This window comes from Populus nigra, chromosome 5 (genome assembly GCF_951802175.1).
Source record: "Populus nigra chromosome 5, ddPopNigr1.1, whole genome shotgun sequence".
NCBI lineage: Eukaryota > Viridiplantae > Streptophyta > Magnoliopsida > Malpighiales > Salicaceae > Populus > Populus nigra.
In genome coordinates this window covers 1,350,812-1,370,876 of record NC_084856.1, presented here as the reverse complement: position 1 = coordinate 1,370,876, position 20,065 = coordinate 1,350,812, and the positions used below count along the sequence as shown (strand labels likewise).

The window sequence follows — 20,065 nt, the reverse complement described above, 5'->3', positions numbered from 1 at the left end:
GTTTCGTTTGACAAACACAGCGAAACGGCTAACATCAGGCTCGGCTCATTCATGTACGTGTGAAACACTTATACCAACTTTATGTGTGAACATCACGATAGCCGCAGATTAATCATATGAACACAGAGGGACAAAATTAGGAAATACATCATCGAGAAAGAAAATAAGACGTCAAGTATCAGACGATTTATCTGTATGATGTAGTTACACGCTAGATCTCTCACTCTCGCCTCCTTTCCTTCGGCATCTATTCAACCTCGGAGACTCTCTGCGAAGACGAAAGAAATTCACGACAAAAATCAAACATTTCTGCTCTCATCCCTCTCTATATTCACTCTCTCTGCAAATAATAATTCGTGGATTTTCTTCGTTAATTCCTCTTTCGATCCTTCTAACAATGGTACTGTTTTCAATTATCTTGTTAATGCATTTCTGCTTGATATCATGTTTATGATTGGTTTTTGACTTGGCAGATCCGGTTTATACTGCTGCAAAACAGACAAGGCAAGACTCGTCTCGCCAAATACTATGTTCCCCTCGAGGATTCCGAGAAGCACAAGGTCGAATACGAGGTGATGATCTTATTCATACTCTTTTCCTTTTGTTTTATTTTTTTAGGTTTTTTTATGATTTTTTTTTTAAAATAATTTACAGGTTCATCGATTGGTTGTTAATAGAGATCCCAAATTCACGAATTTTGTTGAGGTAAGTGATTTCTGATTCCTTTTCAATATTTGAGCAAAATATTTGATAAAGAGAAGAAGCTAATTGTGAAACGGAAGCCTGTGCTTAAACAAGCTTTAATCCAATTGATTTGACTAGATGTGCTGAGGTTTTTCATTAATGAAAGCCATTAAGAATTGAACGTTTGATTGCTTTTCCCACAGTTAGTAATGGAATGGTTGTTTTAGTTTTACCTAAGGAATGTTTTGGTTGCAGTTTCGGACACACAAGGTCATATACAGGCGGTATGCTGGATTGTTTTTCGCACTGTGTGTTGACATAACGGATAATGAACTGGCTTATTTGGAGTGCATTCATTTATTTGTGGAGATATTGGATCATTTCTTTAGCAATGTGTGCGAGCTAGATTTGGTGTTTAACTTTCACAAGGTTTGTCACTGCTGCAATTTTTCTTTTTAGTTGTTTTGATACTTTGACTTTAACCATGGTCGTCTTTTCTCTTGAAATTCTGTGTGAGTTGCATGCATAATTGATGTTTCCTTTTCCTACTTGAGATCATTGCCTTTTGGTCAGGTTACCAGATCAATTACTTTATCACGAGTCCCTCAAAAGGAATTTATTCACCGGCCTCATATTGGCTCTGATGATTCTCCTAATGTGTGCGCGCCTGCATGCGTGTTGCTATTGAGTAATTTGTTCTTTGCTGCTGTTTTTCTGATATACTGTTTTGTTTGATTTTCTGTTTCCTCCAAGGTTTATCTGATACTTGATGAATTCATTCTTGCCGGGGAGCTTCAAGAAACAAGCAAGAGGGTGAGTGTTTTCTAGAGTTTTATTTCTTCCTGGCATATCCAGCTCATAGGGAAACAAGTTTTTGCCCATTTCACACTGACATGTATAGAGTGCATGGTCTTCAAACATGCAACTAATACTCATTTGTAATGTGCAGGCAATCATAGAGAGAATGGGAGAGCTGGAGAAGCTGGAGTAAGCATGTGTTCTGCAGTGAAGAGTGTTTATGAGTGTCAATTTGGTCTTCCATTTTTTCCCTCCTGTGTTTGTTTGCCTTGTTCTTTATTGTTCAGCTGTTATTTCTTTACCCATTTTGCACAAGCCAGTTCTCACCTTGTAACATTACAGATTTTAGACAGAAATTGCTTCTTTTATCCTTCATTTTCCATCGCCTCTGTGTCTCACTCTGCCTTTATGGAGTGAGTTTGTGTGAGGTTACTGGGGTGTTCATCTCATGTTCTTTCTTATAACATTCTGGATGTCCATAAACAATTTACAATCGTCATCTCCTGTAACTCGTTAAACTCGTTCAAATTGTACTTTTATTTCAAGTAGATGCCAGAGATTTAGGAGCCTAAAGCTGTGGCAATTGCCCAACAGTGCTCAGGAAAACGCGGAAGTGATGGATAGGTGAGAAGTTTGATAATGAATTTACCGAAGCAATAGCACAGCTTTCTTGGCCTGCCAATAATCTAGCAAACACAACATTATGAAAAGTTAAATCCTGAATTCTAAATAGGAATGAATGCTCTCTGACATCATGCCCAGTCCCTATAAGCCCAAGATATTTATGAAAAATAGAACTGGGTTTTTTTTAATGGTAAAATAATATAGTTTGAAAAAAATTGATAAAATAGTATGTCGTGGTTAAAAAATATAACATTTCAAAAAACAATTATGAAATTTAGCACAAATATGAAAATAAAAAGGAAAGGAAAAAATAAAAATAAAAATCCTGGAAGTAAATTAAAGCTTTGATTATAACATTATTTGTATCATATATGAACGAAATGAATTGAACAGCATTAAAAAAAATCACCAAAAGTAATTAATTTGAATGTTGAGTTTTCTAATTACAACGTGTACTAATTATTTTTCAAACTATATTATTTTATCAATCTAAAAAAAAAAACCGTGGTAATAAGCAAAAACCATGAGCTAGCTTACAGGATTGAAGGTACTCAAAAGAGACAACGACATTCTACAATTTCCTTTCTATTTAAATTTTCTTTGAAAATGATCAAGATGTACTTGTAAAAAGGCGACAGTACTAAACGTCGTCACCACTTTTTATCAGCTAACTTCCCCTGCCTGCTGTCCTCCCCATTTCAATTGAACACCCAAGGATAACTTTGATGTTCATTCCCCATTTGATGGTGCCGAGGAATCACAGGTATTAACACACAGAATAAAATTATCTCACTGCTCATCTGATAGACAACAGCCTTCAGCCATCCCATTCCCATTTCATAGGCTCTCGTTACAGAGTAATTGCAATGGCAGTGCACCACCAGTTCGAAACCCACCTCCATTTTCTTCATAAACAGAAGAGAGATGGTGGTCTTGTCTTCTGACCCTAGCATGAGGCAATGTAGTGATGGTCATAAGCTGCTGCTGAGAGATTTGAGCGTGCTTGGGACCAATTGCTTCTTGAGATGACGAAGTAGGGATGATGGTTTGGGCGAATGATATCTGTGCAGGCGACTCTTGCCTTCCATTTTGCCAGTTTGGAAATTGAGTCATAGCTGTGGAATTTCCAACTGTCCTACATTGAGCTGCTGCTAACTGAGCTGCCCAAAGCCGGTTTTGTTGTTGCTGTTGGTGCTGCAGCTGCTGCTGCTGTTGGTTCTGTTTCTGATGCTGCTTTGTGAAGCCCGTAGGACTTGCACGAGTACCACAGTACAAGTTGCCAAGGTAGGAGGGTTGTTGAATCTGGGCCTAGATCAAGAATTGCGCCATAAGTTGGCATATGACTCGAAAGGCAACTCAGTAACTCAATCAGGATTTGACTAAATCATGTATAGATGTAGTAGAATTTAGTGTGAATTTGGAGACCACAGATAACTCAGAAAAGGGTAAGGAAAAAATAAGATCATGTCGAAAATAAGATCACCGATTGGCTGGCTCCCTACGTTCACTAAAACTACACTTCCACGGCATCCCCATTTAATGGATGTAATATTGACTAGAATTAAGGGAGAGTTTCAAAACCATCTGTTCAATTTGTTGTTCAGTCATCAATGTAAATGCATACATGCAATCTAAGAGGCAAGGATAAAAACCTGCTGTGCTGCTGCAGGCTGATCAGGGTGAGATGAGTAATATGTTTGGGACATAGGGAAAGGCACGAGTGTGGAATGTTGCTGTTGCAAATGTGAGTGCAGGTAAGGAAATTGCAGCTGAGCCGATTGTTCAGACCACTTTCCAACCCCACTGGAACTGTTATTAGCTTCTAAGCCGCTCCCACCAGTTGACAAGGACAAGAAATTGAAAGTCTGCAAGAGAGTACAAATTGATGAAAACCAGTTAGAAAATATTAAACCATAGCTAAATTGACATAGCTAAATTTACCTGCTTCTGAGAATTGTGCACCCCAGATGCTGATGAAGTCTGTGGCTGATCTTGGAGTGTTCTCTGTAGAAGAGTAGCCATTTCAACTTGATTTGAATTCTTGTCGACCATGTTAATTATGGCTCTAGCAGATGTAGCTCCATTCAAACCATTCCTGTTGCCATTGAAGTCGTTCATTGTCATGAATGCACCTTGCCTTAATATATCCTGTGGCCTCGGTTGATTCAGATGTGGTGGCAAGCTGTCTTTGCTCTCTGGAATTTGTAAAACCCGAATGAGATGACTTATGTAAACATGAGTTGTGGACCTCCTCAATGATCTTTTATCGGTGCTGACTTTAGAAACCTGTACAAGTCATAGTCCGTAAGATAAACCGGTCATTAAGTTTGGAGCAACCAATTCATGTGGGCAAGAGAAATAATCATTAGACTCAAGTCTTCCATCACCTTTCCAATAGACGAACAATTCTGGAATGAATTGGGCCTGGTAGCACCAAGAGCAGTATCCATCCAAGAAGGAAATTTGGTGGCAGAGGATCTGAGATAGGGAAAACTGAATGACAAATTGCAAAGGCATGGATGCTGTAAATGTACAAGATCAAAGGCATGGAAGAAAATTACTGTGATGAAGAACCATGATTGCATGCACCACTTGATACAGTTGAAGACAAACCTGGCCACAATGCTGGACCTTCAAATGAACAAAAAAATTCAATTATTTAATGTAGTCATAAACATGACAAAAATAATCTAATATCAAAGCTATTTCAAGTACATATGAGATGATAATTTCCCAGGAGCAGAAGTTTTACCATTGTTCTTGGATTGACAGATTGTATGCCGTTGATCTAGTTTACTTACAGCTGCTGTCAGCCCCAATGCAATGTCTGGCTTTCTCTCAAGTGAGGTCTCCAACCGTGTGGAGTGCTTCACTTTGCTGCAAGCCCAAAAAATGTAACGAATAAATAAACAAATGCCTTGAAGCTATAAATAAAGCAATGTATTTAACATAACCACCAAATGAAAAAGGAAAAAGATAAGCATACGGAGTATTTCGGTATTGCTCAGGGGCAATGAAAAGATTGATAGAATTGCACAATGACTTTAGCTCCTCCTGTTTAGCCAAAATAGGGGGCAGATTCATTTGAGCAACACGACCGCCTAATTCACCTTGGATTTTATCAGTGGGCAAATAAGGTCGTTCTTGAGCACTAGGCTTGTTCAAATAATCAACTTTAGGAGTTTCGTCAAGCAATGTTTTCTCAGCAGCCTCGTCAATTCTCGGGAGGGAAATTAGATTCAAGTCCTCTTTTACAGCTACAGAATTCCATAAACAACATACTTACAACACAAAAGGTACAACAACAAAAAATGGAGAAAAATAACAAAAAGAATCTTCAAAATCAGGGGAATTAGTCTCACTGGGCTCTTGCAATGTTGAAGGACTTGCATCCAAAGAAGTATTATCCAATTTACAGTCATTTTTAGGTTCTTCGTTGTCAGTGAACATTCCTGCCAAAGAATATAAGGTCTCCACAACTTCTTCCTCGTCTTTGGTTATTGGCCCACAGCCACTCTGTTCTCTGGACCAGTCTGGGCTTGGTTGTTTCTACAAAAGCATTTTTTGCCTTATATAAATTAAAGTGCTTAATGCAAAAGGAACTGGAACTTAAGAACTGAAACTGGGATCTAGATATAACCACATTCAGTCTCGATTTCTTTAAACCATCCCTTTTGGGTGATTCCACTCCACTGTTAGGGTGGTTCAGCTTCTTTGAATCAGGAACATGTGGAGAGATAGATTCGCGATTGCGCTTCTTCATGGCTGAGAATGAAAATGGTCATATATCCACAGAATTAATGCCACCAATATCGTGAAGAACTGATTTAATTTATTGCTTATTCAGGAAAAGAGAAATGAAAGAAACTTTTCTGATTCATAAAAAAGCTGAAAGTATCTCCCTCGGAAAAGCAAGCTTGAGAATATTAAGAACAAAAAGAAAATCCCAAACACAATAATATAAAAAATTACTTGAAAAGATTCGATACACCGTGAAAGTGGAAGCATCAACATAATAAATAGAATTAAAAAGGACAACACAGAGAATCTTGCTTCCATAAAAAGAAAAGAAAAGGCAAAAAGCTCCAGTTTTGCTTCAGCTCTAATCCAAAATTCACTATGACAAAAACAAAACCATCCGGAAAAAAAAAAAAAAAAGAAAGAAACTTCCAAGAAATACCCACCACCAAAAAACACTTGATATCAAAAACCAGACATCCAACCAAATAGCCAAAAACCCCACCAAGAAAAATGAAAAAGCATTCAATTTCTGAATTGACAAACGAAACAGCACACACCTGACCGTAGCTTCCTTGGAACAGTTGCATGATCAACACCATCGCAATCATCCAAAAACTGCTTTGGAATTCAACCAAAACATTAGAAAAGAAAACGAAATTATGAAGTGAAATTCGTACAGCAAAAAAAAAAGGAACAGGAATCTAATTAGTGAAAAGAAAAAAAAAACGAAATTAACAAGTAAAATCCGTACACAAAAATAAAGTTAACTTCAAACAGGAAACTAATTAATGAAAAGCAACTAACTCATAATTAATGGACTTACCTTTCTGGGAAGCTTGAATCTTTTGTTGCTTGTACTAACTACACCAATAAAAGTAGACGGTGCTTGAACTTCTTTGTCAGACTCCTCACAACCACCAACACCACCACCACCCATCTCACACTTCTTTTCTTTCTCCACCTCGTAACTACAACTCCCTTTATTAATATTATTATTAACAGCACTCAATCTTTTAATTCTCTTCGATTTCTCCAAAGAAACAACAAAGTCACCACCATTCGAACCTTGAAAAAATCATAAAAAATAAGAGACCAGATACTTCTACTAGGAATAGCTAACAAAGCAGAGAGCATGGAATCATAGACACGCATTATCAGTGGAACTCTTATCACAAAATCAGAATATGAATAAAACAGATAACGACAAATCTTCATTTGGGGTTTTGTTTATTTGTTTTTAAGTAAAAGACATGAATTTTTTTTTTCCTTGGGGACCAGAAATAATTAAATTTGAAATTTAGAAAAAGAAATCACCAGAGAGAAGCTTGTGTCCAGATTGCTTAATCTGTTGTCTTGAGAACCGACTGGCTCTTGGCCTCACGTCTTTACTCTTGTCCATTTCTATCATCTTTTAATCATTTTAACACACCAACACCACCACCACCACCACCACCAGCAGCTCTACTTCTGCTTCCTCAAAGACCAAAAAAATCCAGCCAGAATAAGCCAAACCCAGATCTTTTCTTATCGTTGCTACTGTCTTTCTCTTCACAATTTAAGCTTCTTCAATGGAACAAATACAAGTTAGATAACATTGACTATTGAGAGGAATACTGAAGGGGAGAGAGAGAGAGAGAGAGAGTTTTTGGTGTATTAGTTAGTAAGCGAAATGCAAGGCTGAAATAACCGAAAAAATGGCATTTGGGTTTTTTGTTTTTGTTCCAAAGAAAGAGAAAGTTAATCAATTTAGTAGCCAGATATCTCTCCGCTTCTCTCTCTCTCTCTCTCTTTATCTTGAAGAGCAGAGAATCTCTGTTTCTCTCGGAGAAGATGGAGATGAAGATAAGAGATAGAGAGAAATATAGCCGAGACAAAAAGCAAGAAAAGCCAAATAAAAAAAATAAAAAGAAGAAGAAGAAGAAGAAGAAACAGAAAAGTAATTCGTTTCCTCGTGTTTAGAGAATCAGGTTCTTCTTCGTGAAATAAAGCACACAAAAGACACGAACAAAGAACAAAGAAAGAGAAAAAATGGGACACCAAAAGAAAGTCTCAAAGCAGAAAGAAGGAGCAGAGCAAGCAAAAGGCAAAGCTCTTGAAAAATTTAAAGAGTGGGTGGATCTCACTCCTAAAACTTCTCCTTCATTACAATTAACATTAGCCCATCAATGCCACCAATCTCTACTACACTACTCTACACACAATATCCTACCTAGCCTCCATTTCAAAAATCATCACTCCTTTCACTCAAGCCATAAAAGAAAGAAATGGGAAATGCGAGTAACAAGTAACAACCTTTAAATTCGAAGGAAAATCGAAGCTTTGGGCACACGAAAATCCTCTTCGTTAAAGCTTCACTTGAGAAAACGTCTTCTTTTACTTCCAGCATTCCTTTATACACGCTCCCCATTCTCTTGTAATTCCCAATCTCAACGGTTTCTATTCTCTGCTCATCCGAAACCGTCCGATCAGTAGACTTGGGCTACTTACACGTGTCTGCCACATCGGATTTAATATGCCCCCATCGTTTTCTTGTCGCTCCCTGACACTCTGGAACTTTATTCTCTAGGGCTACGGAAAACCTTAATGTAGTCCCTAAAGTTTTTAAATTATTAATGATTAGGTTAATTTTGATATCTTTGATGAAAATATTTCATTTGAATGACTCTTGAAGAGGTAATCTTGTCTAGAATTTTTAATTTGATTGGTTTTGGGACAATAGTGACAATATCAAAAGATTTAGGGATCGGTAGATAATGAGGGTAGCAGTTAGGGGCTAAATTGAGGGTTCCTCGATCAAATAATCAACGCACCTGATTCACTGAAAAATGAGACTTTTGATTCATCGATCAACGGTTACTATTGAAAAGGTCAAATACAATAGACACGAGGCACTGCAGTATGTCCGTACGAGCGATCAGTCTGTTTCTGCTGTAAGAAAAGGAAATATACTGTATAAATTATCGGCCTTTCTACGAATTTTAGATACTAAAAAGGCCTGAATTCAGTCGCTGGTTTCTGATCTGACCCACACGCAACAGAATTTGAAGGGAGTGGAGCGTGAGGTGCATTCACGCGCTATCGAGAGAATTCGTGTTCGCTACTGAGAGAAAGAAGACGGGGGGGTTCTAGAAAAAGGTGGCGCTCACGAGGGAGTGGAGGTGTTTTAGAATCGGCGATTAATCGACGTTGATGTGGAAAATGGTAATGCGTGCAGTGATGATGATTCGATGCTGTGCGTCTCAGCGTGGCATCGGGTCATGAATTATGCGTGACTTCCATTTCTTTTGAGTTGGTAAGTTTAACTTGAAATGACAGAAATAACCCCGGATGATAATTCATGTTTTCGCATAGCAACGACTGCATAACACACAATAGGATTCAACCACTTACGTAGTGCGAATTATATATTTTTAGTTTTTATAAAAAAAATTATATATATATAGATTTTTTTTAATATGTTTTTATAATTTAAAAGATTTAATTTTAAATAAAAAAATTATGTATATATATAATTAAATAAATTAAAAATTATGTGTCTGAATAAATAAGTAAAAAATCATTAACGATATCTAAAAGTAAAACTTAAAAATTTTAAAAATATATATTTAGATCAAAACATTTGATCTTAGAAGACGAGATATTTATCTGGTTATATTTGCTAAATTTATTTATTAAAATAATTTTCTCATTCAAGTAAACAATAATAGAAATACAAAATTGATTGAATAAAATAAAAAGAGAAAAATCATCATGCAAGGCTGCATATATTAGAAATATTATCTGAAAATATTTTTTTATTTTCAAAAATAAAATTCATCTATACAAAAGATAAAAAAAAATTAAAAAAAAATCCATAAATGTAAATGCATAACTAAAAAAATAATCATTATTTAAAATAAGCTCTCCAAACAAAATAAAGAAGAGAATAGGTACTAATTTAAATATATTAAAAATATTTAGAGAGAAAACCATTAAAAACAATTAATTTTTTATGAAAAAAAAAGAGCAAAGGTCAAGTGTGGTGGGCCTAACAAGCTAGCCCACCTGACCCATTTTATCAGGCCTATGCGCGAGCCTTCTCTGGCAGACAAGTCTACGCGCGAGCCTTCTCTGGCAGACAAGCGCTATGGGGCCTTTAATTTTTTTGCCTACAACTAAGTGATTTAACCCAAAAGTTTTTGAAAAAAAATCATACGACACATTGCATGTTGAAACAGATAACATGTTATCCAATTTGCTCAAATTTCAGTTATCACAACGACCGGAAAATCAAGGCTTAAACTGTTTTTATTCAAAAACTCATTTTCAAGTCCTGTACGACACAAAACACTTATAAAATAACATAATAATAGTGATAAATCTATATATCTGGTTATATTTGCTAAATTTTTTTATTAAAATAATTTTCTCATCCAAGTAAACGATAATAGAAACAGAAACACAAATCAAATTGATTGAATAAAATAAAAAGAAAAAAATCATTATGCAAGGCTGTGCATATTAGAAATATTATCTAAAAATATTTTTTTATTTTCAAAAATAAAGTTTATTTATACAAAAGATAAAAAAAATATAGAAAAATTAAAAAAAAGTCTATAAATGTAAATGCATAACTAAGAAAATTATCATTATTTAAAATAAGCTCTCCAAACAAAATAAAAAAGAGAGTGTGTACTAATTTAAATATATTAAAAATATTTAGAGAGAAAACCATTAAAAAAATTAATTTTTTATAAAAAAATTAAAAAAAAAACAAGCAAAGGTCCCGTGTGGTGGGCCTAGCAAGCCAGCCCGCCTAACCCATTTTATCAGGCTCGCGCGAGAGCCTTCTCTGGTAGGCAAGCGCGATGGGGCCTTTAATTTTTTTGCTTGCAACTAGGTGATTTAACCCAAAAGTTTTTGAAAAAAAAATCATATGACGCATTGCCTGTTGAAGCAGATGACATGTTATCTAATTTGCTCAGATTTCAATTATCACAGTGACCGGAAAATCAAGGCTTAAATTTTTTTTAATTCAAAAACTCATTTTCAACTCATGTATGACACAAAACACTTATAAAATATCATAATAATAGTGATAAATCTATATATGACCTAAAAAACCACCTTAAAAACTGAAATAACCTCAAAACAAAAAATCAACTCAAGCTCATATCTGTTTTTTCATAAACTTTAAAGCTAGACAAAAGATCTAATATAAACTCTCATCGTTAAATTAAATCATTTGACACAAATATCATCTATTTTGGTGGTCTAAATCATTGTCAATAACATTTCTCTCTTTTTATAGCTGGGATTTAACGATCTCTATCTCCTCTCTTAATTAGGGATGAAAAAAAATAAAAAAGTTTATAAAAATTAGGTTGAAAAAATATTGAGGTACTGGAATTATATAATTTGTTGTGATTGTTGAAGTTCAAGAATCGATTCCATATTTGACGTATTTTTCATTTTGATCTCTCTTCTTGTAATCTCACCCTTTAGAATAAATCAAAATTAATTGGTTTTTGGTTAGGACTAAATTGCTGGGAAAAAAAATTTGAGAACCAAATTAAAAAAACAAAAAAAAATTACATAACTCATCCACATTAATTTGTAAAATGATGAAGAATTGAACCTTGCATAGTAAAATACTCGGCCTTTTAAAGTTATACTTAATTGCATACTTTTTTATTAAATTTTAACGATAATTCGTAATTGAATCTGCTCTCGAATAATTCAGATGACCATCTCAACTCGGTCAAACATGATTAATTCAATTGTTTTTGTAGAAATCGGGCGAGTGGGATCCCGGTATTCATCATTTATGGCTATAGCCACTAAGGATTCTAATCTCATTCGCTCTCATAACTTTTATTTTTCAGTGTCAGTGCGAGTGAAGCAAAATACATAATCGTTAGTGTTCTTTTCAATCTCTACGCATTTCACCGCTCCACTGTAAACTCCTTTTGCTCCTGCCGTCCTATAGCCTGGTAGTTTCCATCGTCTATCCGGCCAGTATTGAGCCCTGAAATCTGATGGCGAATTTAAAAGGCCACCTACAAACATGGTGTATTGATTTTATTTTATTTTATTAGCGTTACCTTGGAGACAATTAAAAAAAGAAAAGGAAAAAAAGAGTAGCAGTAGTTGATAAAGGCACATAGGCATGGCATGGCATAGTAGTTGCATCGTTCTCAAGAAGCGTAACGTGATGGCAAAAGGCTTGAGATCTGCACAGCAGGTTTCGAGTTCGAGTCAGGGCGTGCATCTCTTGTAAGAGCCTGAAACAGCCGGAATTTTACTCATTTATCTAGACCATAAAATACACTTTTTGAAAAGTAAAGTTTTCTCAAATTCAAAAAAAAAAAAATAGTAGTTGCATCATCTGACGGGTTGGACATGGGTGCTGTTAAATGATACAGTGATGAGATTGCAGATGTCTAGTGTTATAGGGCAACGTAGCAAATAAATGGCAAGTGGGCCTTGCTTGTATTGAGCTTGGAATGTTTATGATACTATTTATTTATTTATTTATTTAGTTATGTGATCGATCACGAATCAAATAACTTTTTTTTAATATAAATCAAAAGACATGTAAGAATTACTTATATCAACGCATATATAAAAAAAAGTATTGATATATTTATTCAACTCGTCTAATTTTAGTTTGAATGATTTTTTTTCAATGTAAAAAAATTAATATGTAGGTGTTATCAACATATTTTTTACATTGAGTAAAAAATATAACAATGAATCACAAAATCAATGTTTATATATAATAAAATATAATAAATATTATATGTATTAATAAAGATATGTAAGATCTCAAACTAATTTTTAACGTAGCTGGAAAAAAATAATATTGTAATCGCTACAATAAAACATTATTTTTCTAGTTTGTGTAGAATAAATTCATAAAATTGAAAATATAAAGAAAAAAAATTAAAAAGAAAATTACAAAAGAATAAAAAAATAAAAAAAAATGGTATAAATAGGCTAAGTGAAAAAGGAAAAAGAATAATATTTTTTTCTAGAAAAAAAGTGTAAATAAAAAAAAAATTAAATTCTTGAACATGACATGCAAGTTGTATTTTTTCTTGAAAAATATACTTGGTATGCAAGGTGCTCCGATGTATTTTTTTACATGAAGAATTAAATATGTTATCTAAAAAACATGCACAATTATTTAACTAAATAAATCATTAACTATTTATGTAAATAAAAAAAGTTGTTAACACTAACCAAAAAATATATAAAGATTAGATATTTACTCGATTATATTTACTAAAATTTTTTTATTTAAATAAAAAAAGATAAATTCACTCTAAAAAACACATGGCTTAAATGATAAATACAAACAAAAATATCTGAATAAACCAATACCATCAAAAATATTATGAAATGCCAAACACATCTGAAAAAATACAAGGAATGGACACTTGCCAACATGATGAAAACTTATAAAAATAAATAAAAGAAAGCCTCGAGTAAACCCAATAGCCGACCCGGGTGATCAAATAAAACATATGATCTAGGCAATGAAATTGGGATAACCCCATAAATAACAAAACAAAAAGAATACTGGCAATTGTTTTTTTAAAAAAAGATCAAAGCCAACCCGAGCTAATTTTTTAAATCTATGACATGAGCCATAAAACCAGGATGATCTAATTAAAAACAAACCTGAAAAAACAAAGGAGCAAGATTGTTGACCAGACAAACATTGAGGGATGAAATTAAGAAAAAAAGTCAATAAAAAAAACAATACAAAACAAAACAAAACAAAATAAACAGCAATTAAAAGAATGAGGACTAAATTCACATAAAAACCAATTAAAATTATATGTGAAGGGAAAATTTAAATGAAATTAAATGTTTAGGGATGGAATTGAAAAAAAATCAATTAAAAAAATTTAAAAAATAACAATTAAAAGAATTGACACTGAACTTGAGATAAAAATTTAATGAAAAGAAATACTCAATGATAGAATCAATGAAAAATAAATAAATCAAGAAAATGATTGAAAAAAAATAACAATTAAAATAATATATACTAAATTTAATAAAAAAAAACTATTAACATTAAATGACTAGGGATGAAATCAAAAATTAAATTAAATTAAATTAGAAATAAATAAAATAATTATAATTAAAAAAATTTACCAAATCAAAAGGAAAAAATTATATAACCAATTCAACCCATACGGTATAGAATTTTAATTAATATTGTTTGTCTTAGTTTCATGGGGCTAAGGCTTCCGAAGAATACAGTAACAGTTGATGCAAAGTAACGCTTTGATTACCCGAGCTAGGGGTTACTGGCTGGCGAATAGAAAGTTAACGTGCAATCTATACACATTGTAAAGTCAAAGAGTGGTTAACTAGTTTTGCATTAACTAAAAACCCTGTTGATCGATGCTCAGTGACCTACCATTGGATTTATATCTGACTTTGTACTTGATCTGATTGGATCTACGCATGCTCGCTCGACTGATTTAATTTTTCTGGGCCTTCGAGAAAAAAAGGGTTTGCCACAGTGACAATGGTCCTTCATCACACAGTAGTTGGGACGTAGATCAGTAGCTGTGCGGTTGATAATGGAGGCTGTGTCAAACAATTCAGATCCAAACCTGTCACCTAGCCTAGTCCAAGCATTAGAATATCAAATTCCAAATCATTGTTGAGAGCCTCCAATTTGAAGGGTTTTTTGATTCTGGTACAATGACTTTCATGAATGCAAATAATCTGTGAATTTCCATTCTCATTTCTCAGCATATCGCGAGGGAAAAGCAGTGTCGAGAAAGTGGAAGGAGAAGCCCTTGGCAATCTGTTGAAGATCAGGAGCCTGTGACCACTGATCGTGTATTCTCACTGTCATTTTCATGCTGTCAATTTTTAATTTTTTCCTGCAACTTTTCTCTTCTCTGGGCAGACCCTTTTTCCGTCCTGTTTTCATGTTTGATTATGCAAACACTAGAAATCGACATAGCTAGTAAGAATCACGCGACGTCAATCTATCATGAATGTGAAGGAAAAAATCTCTTGATATTTAATTATATATAAAAATCATTTAAAAACATTAAAAAATATAAATTTAATGTTTTTTTAAAATAAATATACTTTTAAAACACATACAAACATAATTTTCTCCCAAAAAAAAATCTTCTCTTAAAAGAAAATGACAGGCCCATATTTTCTTTTCTCCACTTTTGTCTACAACTTGCAGGCCCAATGGACCAATATAGGAAAAGAATAAAATTGGTCGTTCCACGCTTGTACATTGTCGATTCCCATTCATAAATTAACATGGTCCCCCATCATTGCTGGGAAAATTTCTGACTAGATATAACCAGGCCCAAGAAAAATACAAACTATGTAATTGGATTTTCTTGAATTATGCTCTCCCCTTCAGAACATACAGTGGAAATGATTTCTATGCATAAAAAGTATCTCCAGTCTCCACCCTTTTCTTTTCCTTTCCTCTTCTTTTTACAGAAAGCTACACCATATACCAAAAATAAATAAATAAAGCTAAATCCACAAATATATTCAATGCTTATCTTCCCGTCCTCGTTCTTGTAATTCTTTATTATGTTTTTTTGTATGAACGTGGTTGTTTTGTGCATCCTTATTCAGGTAATTGCAATCTCCATGGTATTAAAGCGGCAGCAGCATGGCCAAAAGCTGTTCAAGGGCACTTGTGCTGGCCATGGTGAGTTGTCATGTTGCCATAGCAGGGACACACGTCATAGTTGCCAGAAGTGCCCGGAGGAACGCAGTTGCAACGAGCACAGCAGGTACCACACGCTCGGTGGCATAGGTTTGGCCTTGACGATAATTGGCACCTCACAGCACAAGCCGAAGCACAGTCTACAAGAAGAATTTGAGAAATTCATAATAAAATCTGTTGAATCAAATCAATCTCTGATTTTTTTTTTTAAAAAAAACCCAGTGAATTTAATATATACCTATCTGCGGGGCTGGGTCACTCTCCACCAAGCTCTTGATCACCTGGAACATAAGACAATATTTGGAGTGAATGGAGATCAATAAATCAAACTGTTGGCAACATACAGCATGCTTCATGTGCTCAGACATGGCATTCAAAATGCTTAATTACCGTATAAGATACAGCAAGGTTGAAGACGATTCCTACAAGGAGGACAGCAGCTAGAGTCTTGAAGATGGCCATTGCTTTAAGACACGACTTTAAGGTTACCTTCTACTTCTAATGAGGTGTATTTATATGCAAGAATTTGTGAGGACGGTAATACATGGGGTGGTTGGTTTCTTGTCAAAGTAAAATTGTTGGTTCGATAAGGACTACTTAGTTTGATTGAAGTTAGGAGAATCATATGTTCGACAGAGACGACTTTGTATTTGATTACTCTTAACGATCGATTGAAGGTTTGATAACAGGGAGTGTTTATTTTCATGGGATGCTCTGTTTTTTAAATTGTTTTTTTATCTAAAAAATATTAAATTAATAATTTTTATTATTTTGCAATGATTTAAAATTATTGATGTACAAAATTTTTAAAAAATCTAAAAAAAAATGAACAATACTTTTATAAAAACATCTCGTACGTACGTAGAGAACTGCTCCTGTGATAAATGTCAATCGCTCTGTAAGTGTACAGGATTCGTTTTGGTCACTTTTACTGCTGCTTAAAGCATACGGGCGGAGCAAAAACGCAAGAAACATCTGCAGAACAGTAAAAGAGAACATCAAAAGTTTCCTTTGCCTTGGAGAAACCTCCACGCATGCTAGGAGGTTTCTCCAAGGCAAAGGAAACCTTCAGTCTTTACATATGCATCGGTACATTTTCACTGATGAAACCCTTCAAGTTTCAACGCTGAAATCACAAATAAATATAAACAAGGAGAGTGCTGAAGATTCAAGTCTTCACCCCACTCTGCATTAGGATCAAGCTTGCTCGAGGTAATCTGCTCCTTGAACCCTATTATCTAATCTAACTCGATATTTAGCCCAAACTCTTGGTGCTGGACCTAGACGATAATTGGTCGGTAAATAACATGCCCACAAGAACATGGGCTTAGGCTATCAGCAATCGTTATAAGGCCTTCAAAATCCCAAATTGGGCTGCCCTAGAGGCAGAAAATCCGATAAGTCAGAAGAAGACGGGTAATTACATAGTACTCTAAAGTGTTTTTTATACTATTTTTTATATAAAAAATGTTAAATTAACTGTTTTAATATGATTAAGTTAAAAATATAAAATAAATATATTTTAATTTAATTTTAAATAAAAAACATCTTAGGTGTTGGACATACTCCTTAACACCCAACACAACATTCCTTACATTCCTTTGGGCTTGGGCGTGCATCTCGAGCTCAACATTCATGCAGCGTACTTGAATTTATTTTTATTTTTAATAGGTCCGAGCCCAACACTTGTCAAAGATTTTTTTGAGACCTCACGCATGTCCCTTAATATTTTATATTGTTTCAATATATATTATTTTGAGTAGAATATAACTTAAAATATCACAATTATAAAATTACACTCTAGCTCTTTTTTTTCAAAAAAGAACAAGATTCATAAGTTATAAATACACCATGAATCTTTCAAGTTAAAGTTTCATAATCTTTTCATTCTTAATATTTTCAGTATATATATTTTTAGTTTATTTCTCTAAAATATCATTACACTTTTTTTTCTTTATAAAGTTATTGATTTTATTATTAGAGAGTTTCCACATTCATTACAGGAGACCTTTTGCAGGTGCCATAACTTCCGGTTATCTTGGCTTACCAATTATCACTCGTTACCGGTTATCAACTCCTTTAACTTTTTATATTAAGTCATTAGATAGATTAATAAAAATAAATTAAATCACTTAAACTAAAAAACCAGTCAATTATTCAATATATCCATCTATTTTTAAGCATTTTAAATTTTAATACCCATCGAAATGCAACAAGTCATGGACAAACAATAGAGAAACATAAAGTGTGAACAACATGAAGGGTGTAATAATTAGAGCATAAGATTTACCATGTTTTGATCAGCTTCAACGAGATGGAGAACAAGAAGAGAAATCATGAAGATTGAAGCAACCAAGGATTTTGAGATGGCAATCACTACAGGGATTTAGATTAACTAGAGCCCCTTGTTGATTAACTTCAAATTTTAGAGGAAGACAGCTTATTTATATCAAGGGAGTGAGGCACGGTGATGAATAGGTTGTGGCCGCTAGCTAGCTAGCTGCAGCCGCAAGAGGCAAGAGCTGCACATTCTCGTGGGTTGTAACTTGTACGTGTTTGATCGGAAACGAAAGGTGGCGTGGTAGTTGTTGTCGTGATTTGTCAAGAATGACAAAATCTAAATGGAGAGAGCGCAAGCATCAAGGATACATGTCTTCTGAGTTATATAGAGGAACATATATAGTTGTAAGATATGATTCGGAATTTGACCTGGTTTAGAATTATGATAGTTTGATTGATAAGTTAATATGCAATTTATTGAATAAATCTAAGTTAACTATTTTATTTAAAATAATATATTTTTTAAAATTTTAGTTTTTTTAAAATTTTATTTTATTTTAAATTGACTTGGCCAAGTTTGCTAAATCAAATCTAATTTAACATCTAAAAATATGTATATTTCTAGAAAGATATTTTTGCTCAACATTTACACAATAAAATGGATGTTGATATATTATTATGTGTATTATTTATTGGATGTTTAAGAAGAGACAAAATGAGTATTATATCTTTACATAATTTTGGGTTGTTCAACTATAATCAAATTAAATGTTTAGTAATGTTATATTTTTTAATTGAAAATATATTTTTATATTTCCTTTTGTTTTAATATCAACATTTTAAAATAATTAAAAAATATCAAAAAACATGAATTTAATATTTTGTAAATAAAAAATAATTTAAAAATCAATATTAACCACGGAAAAAAAACGCTCCCCTTCAAGAGATTACATATCGAAACCAAGTACAATTTTTAGATAATAGAAAACAGAGTAAAATTACAGAAACTTTATAATTAATAATAGCAGCCTGATTTTCCGGTTTACATATAAGAGCAGCATATTTTCTTGTATATTATTAAATCATGAGATGCTCGAGATTCGCTTCAGGGACACTTGCGTCTGCCGCCATGGGTAGTCAAGCTGGCGTAGCAGGGGCAAGCGTCATAGTTACCGGCCGTTCCTGGAGGCACACAGCTGCATCTTGAACAGCAAGTCCCACATGCTCTCTTGCACAGATGCGGCCTAGATGATAACTGGCACCTCGCCTCGCAAGCGCTACCACAATCTGAGAAAAGAAACCAGACGAGCATCATTAAGTATTAATGTTCTTTTTTGTTTTCAATTTTATCTCTCACTAATCAAAATATTCATAATTGCATGTTTAAACAAAAAATAATTGCAATTAAACCGAGTTTTTTTTAAAAAAAATTGTGGGGAGGTACAGCTGATAGATCATATTTTAAACATTTAACCTGGCCAGTTAATTATATTATGAAGATTGAGATTACCAATTTTCGTAGGAGGGGAACTCGCAGCCAGATTTGAGTTCACCTGCATCAATACCAAGCAACATATTACTTAGATAAATGATATATAGCTAGCAAGACTTCATGTACGTGAGCAATCAATATAAAAATTAAAGGGAAAAACAAGAAAGAAAAGAAAAGATAATTTGAAGTGAAACACTACTGTATCATGATCAGCCTCGGCAAGTTGGAGAACAAGAAGAGAGAAGAAAAGTAAAGCAATCAGAAACTTGGTGATCGTAGCCATTGCTAGAGAACACAAGTACTGCAACGGAGCTCACTGTCTCAAATTGAAACCTTAAACCTTGGCGTGCAAACCAAAGAGAAAGGGCCTTGGTATTTATAGCCATATGATGGTAGTAATGAATAAAAAGGCCGAGGTAGGTTTATGGAAGGACCAAATATTCTCGAAGTATTATTCCTATTTTACGCAGGGGGGAAAAGGTAGTATATAAGTATACGATCAGTATTGATGAGTTTTGTAGAAACGTACGAGTGGAGCAGAGCCCTCGGAATCATCTGGGATGAACGAGGAAAGGGTCGAAAGAACTCTTGTGATTCCTTAGTGGATGCTCTTACTATCAATGGCCCTGCTGGTGTATGCTACTTTTGCCTTCTCCAATTATTGTACTCGGAGATGTGGCACATCTTTCAGCATCAAAAAAGGTTAAAAGGAAATCAAAGCTGGGATGAAGATT

At 34.0% G+C, this 20,065-nt stretch overlaps 4 protein-coding genes across 5 annotated transcripts; 1 reads left to right on the top strand and 3 right to left on the bottom strand.

The window, feature by feature from the left end:
* The first annotated feature begins 166 nt into the window (after positions 1-166).
* Positions 167-1,981, top strand: LOC133693699 (AP-2 complex subunit sigma-like). Its single transcript, XM_062114973.1, has 6 exons — positions 167-400; positions 474-572; positions 655-705; positions 940-1,113; positions 1,438-1,497; positions 1,634-1,981. Exons 1-6 carry the CDS (start codon positions 398-400, stop codon positions 1,673-1,675), a joined length of 429 nt encoding a protein of 142 aa, XP_061970957.1. The 5' UTR covers positions 167-397; the 3' UTR covers positions 1,676-1,981.
* Positions 1,982-2,501: 520 nt separating this feature from the next.
* Positions 2,502-8,210, bottom strand: LOC133694618 (uncharacterized). Of its 2 annotated transcripts, none has more exons than XM_062116208.1 (12): positions 7,162-8,210; positions 6,671-6,912; positions 6,405-6,462; positions 5,747-5,871; positions 5,469-5,655; positions 5,093-5,363; positions 4,859-4,983; positions 4,668-4,737; positions 4,494-4,584; positions 4,048-4,392; positions 3,759-3,971; positions 2,502-3,414 (listed from the first exon to the last, which is right to left on the bottom strand). In XM_062116208.1, the coding sequence occupies exons 1-12, from the start codon at positions 7,253-7,255 to the stop codon at positions 2,944-2,946; spliced, it is 2,292 nt and encodes a 763-aa protein (XP_061972192.1). In that variant the 5' UTR covers positions 7,256-8,210; the 3' UTR covers positions 2,502-2,943. The 2 variants fall into 2 exon arrangements, with proteins under 2 accessions (XP_061972192.1, XP_061972193.1); XM_062116209.1 differs by having other exon boundaries at positions 5,750-5,871.
* A 6,939-nt stretch (positions 8,211-15,149) lies between these two features.
* On the bottom strand, positions 15,150-16,084 carry LOC133694351 (gibberellin-regulated protein 11-like). The gene is made up of 3 exons (XM_062115849.1): positions 15,950-16,084; positions 15,798-15,840; positions 15,150-15,699 (listed from the first exon to the last, which is right to left on the bottom strand). Exons 1-3 carry the CDS (start codon positions 16,019-16,021, stop codon positions 15,518-15,520), a joined length of 297 nt encoding a protein of 98 aa, XP_061971833.1. The 5' UTR covers positions 16,022-16,084; the 3' UTR covers positions 15,150-15,517.
* A 2,667-nt stretch (positions 16,085-18,751) lies between these two features.
* Positions 18,752-19,704, bottom strand: LOC133694194 (gibberellin-regulated protein 1-like). The gene is made up of 3 exons (XM_062115655.1): positions 19,531-19,704; positions 19,350-19,392; positions 18,752-19,126 (listed from the first exon to the last, which is right to left on the bottom strand). Exons 1-3 carry the CDS (start codon positions 19,612-19,614, stop codon positions 18,945-18,947), a joined length of 309 nt encoding a protein of 102 aa, XP_061971639.1. The 5' UTR covers positions 19,615-19,704; the 3' UTR covers positions 18,752-18,944.
* Positions 19,705-20,065: the final 361 nt, after the last annotated feature.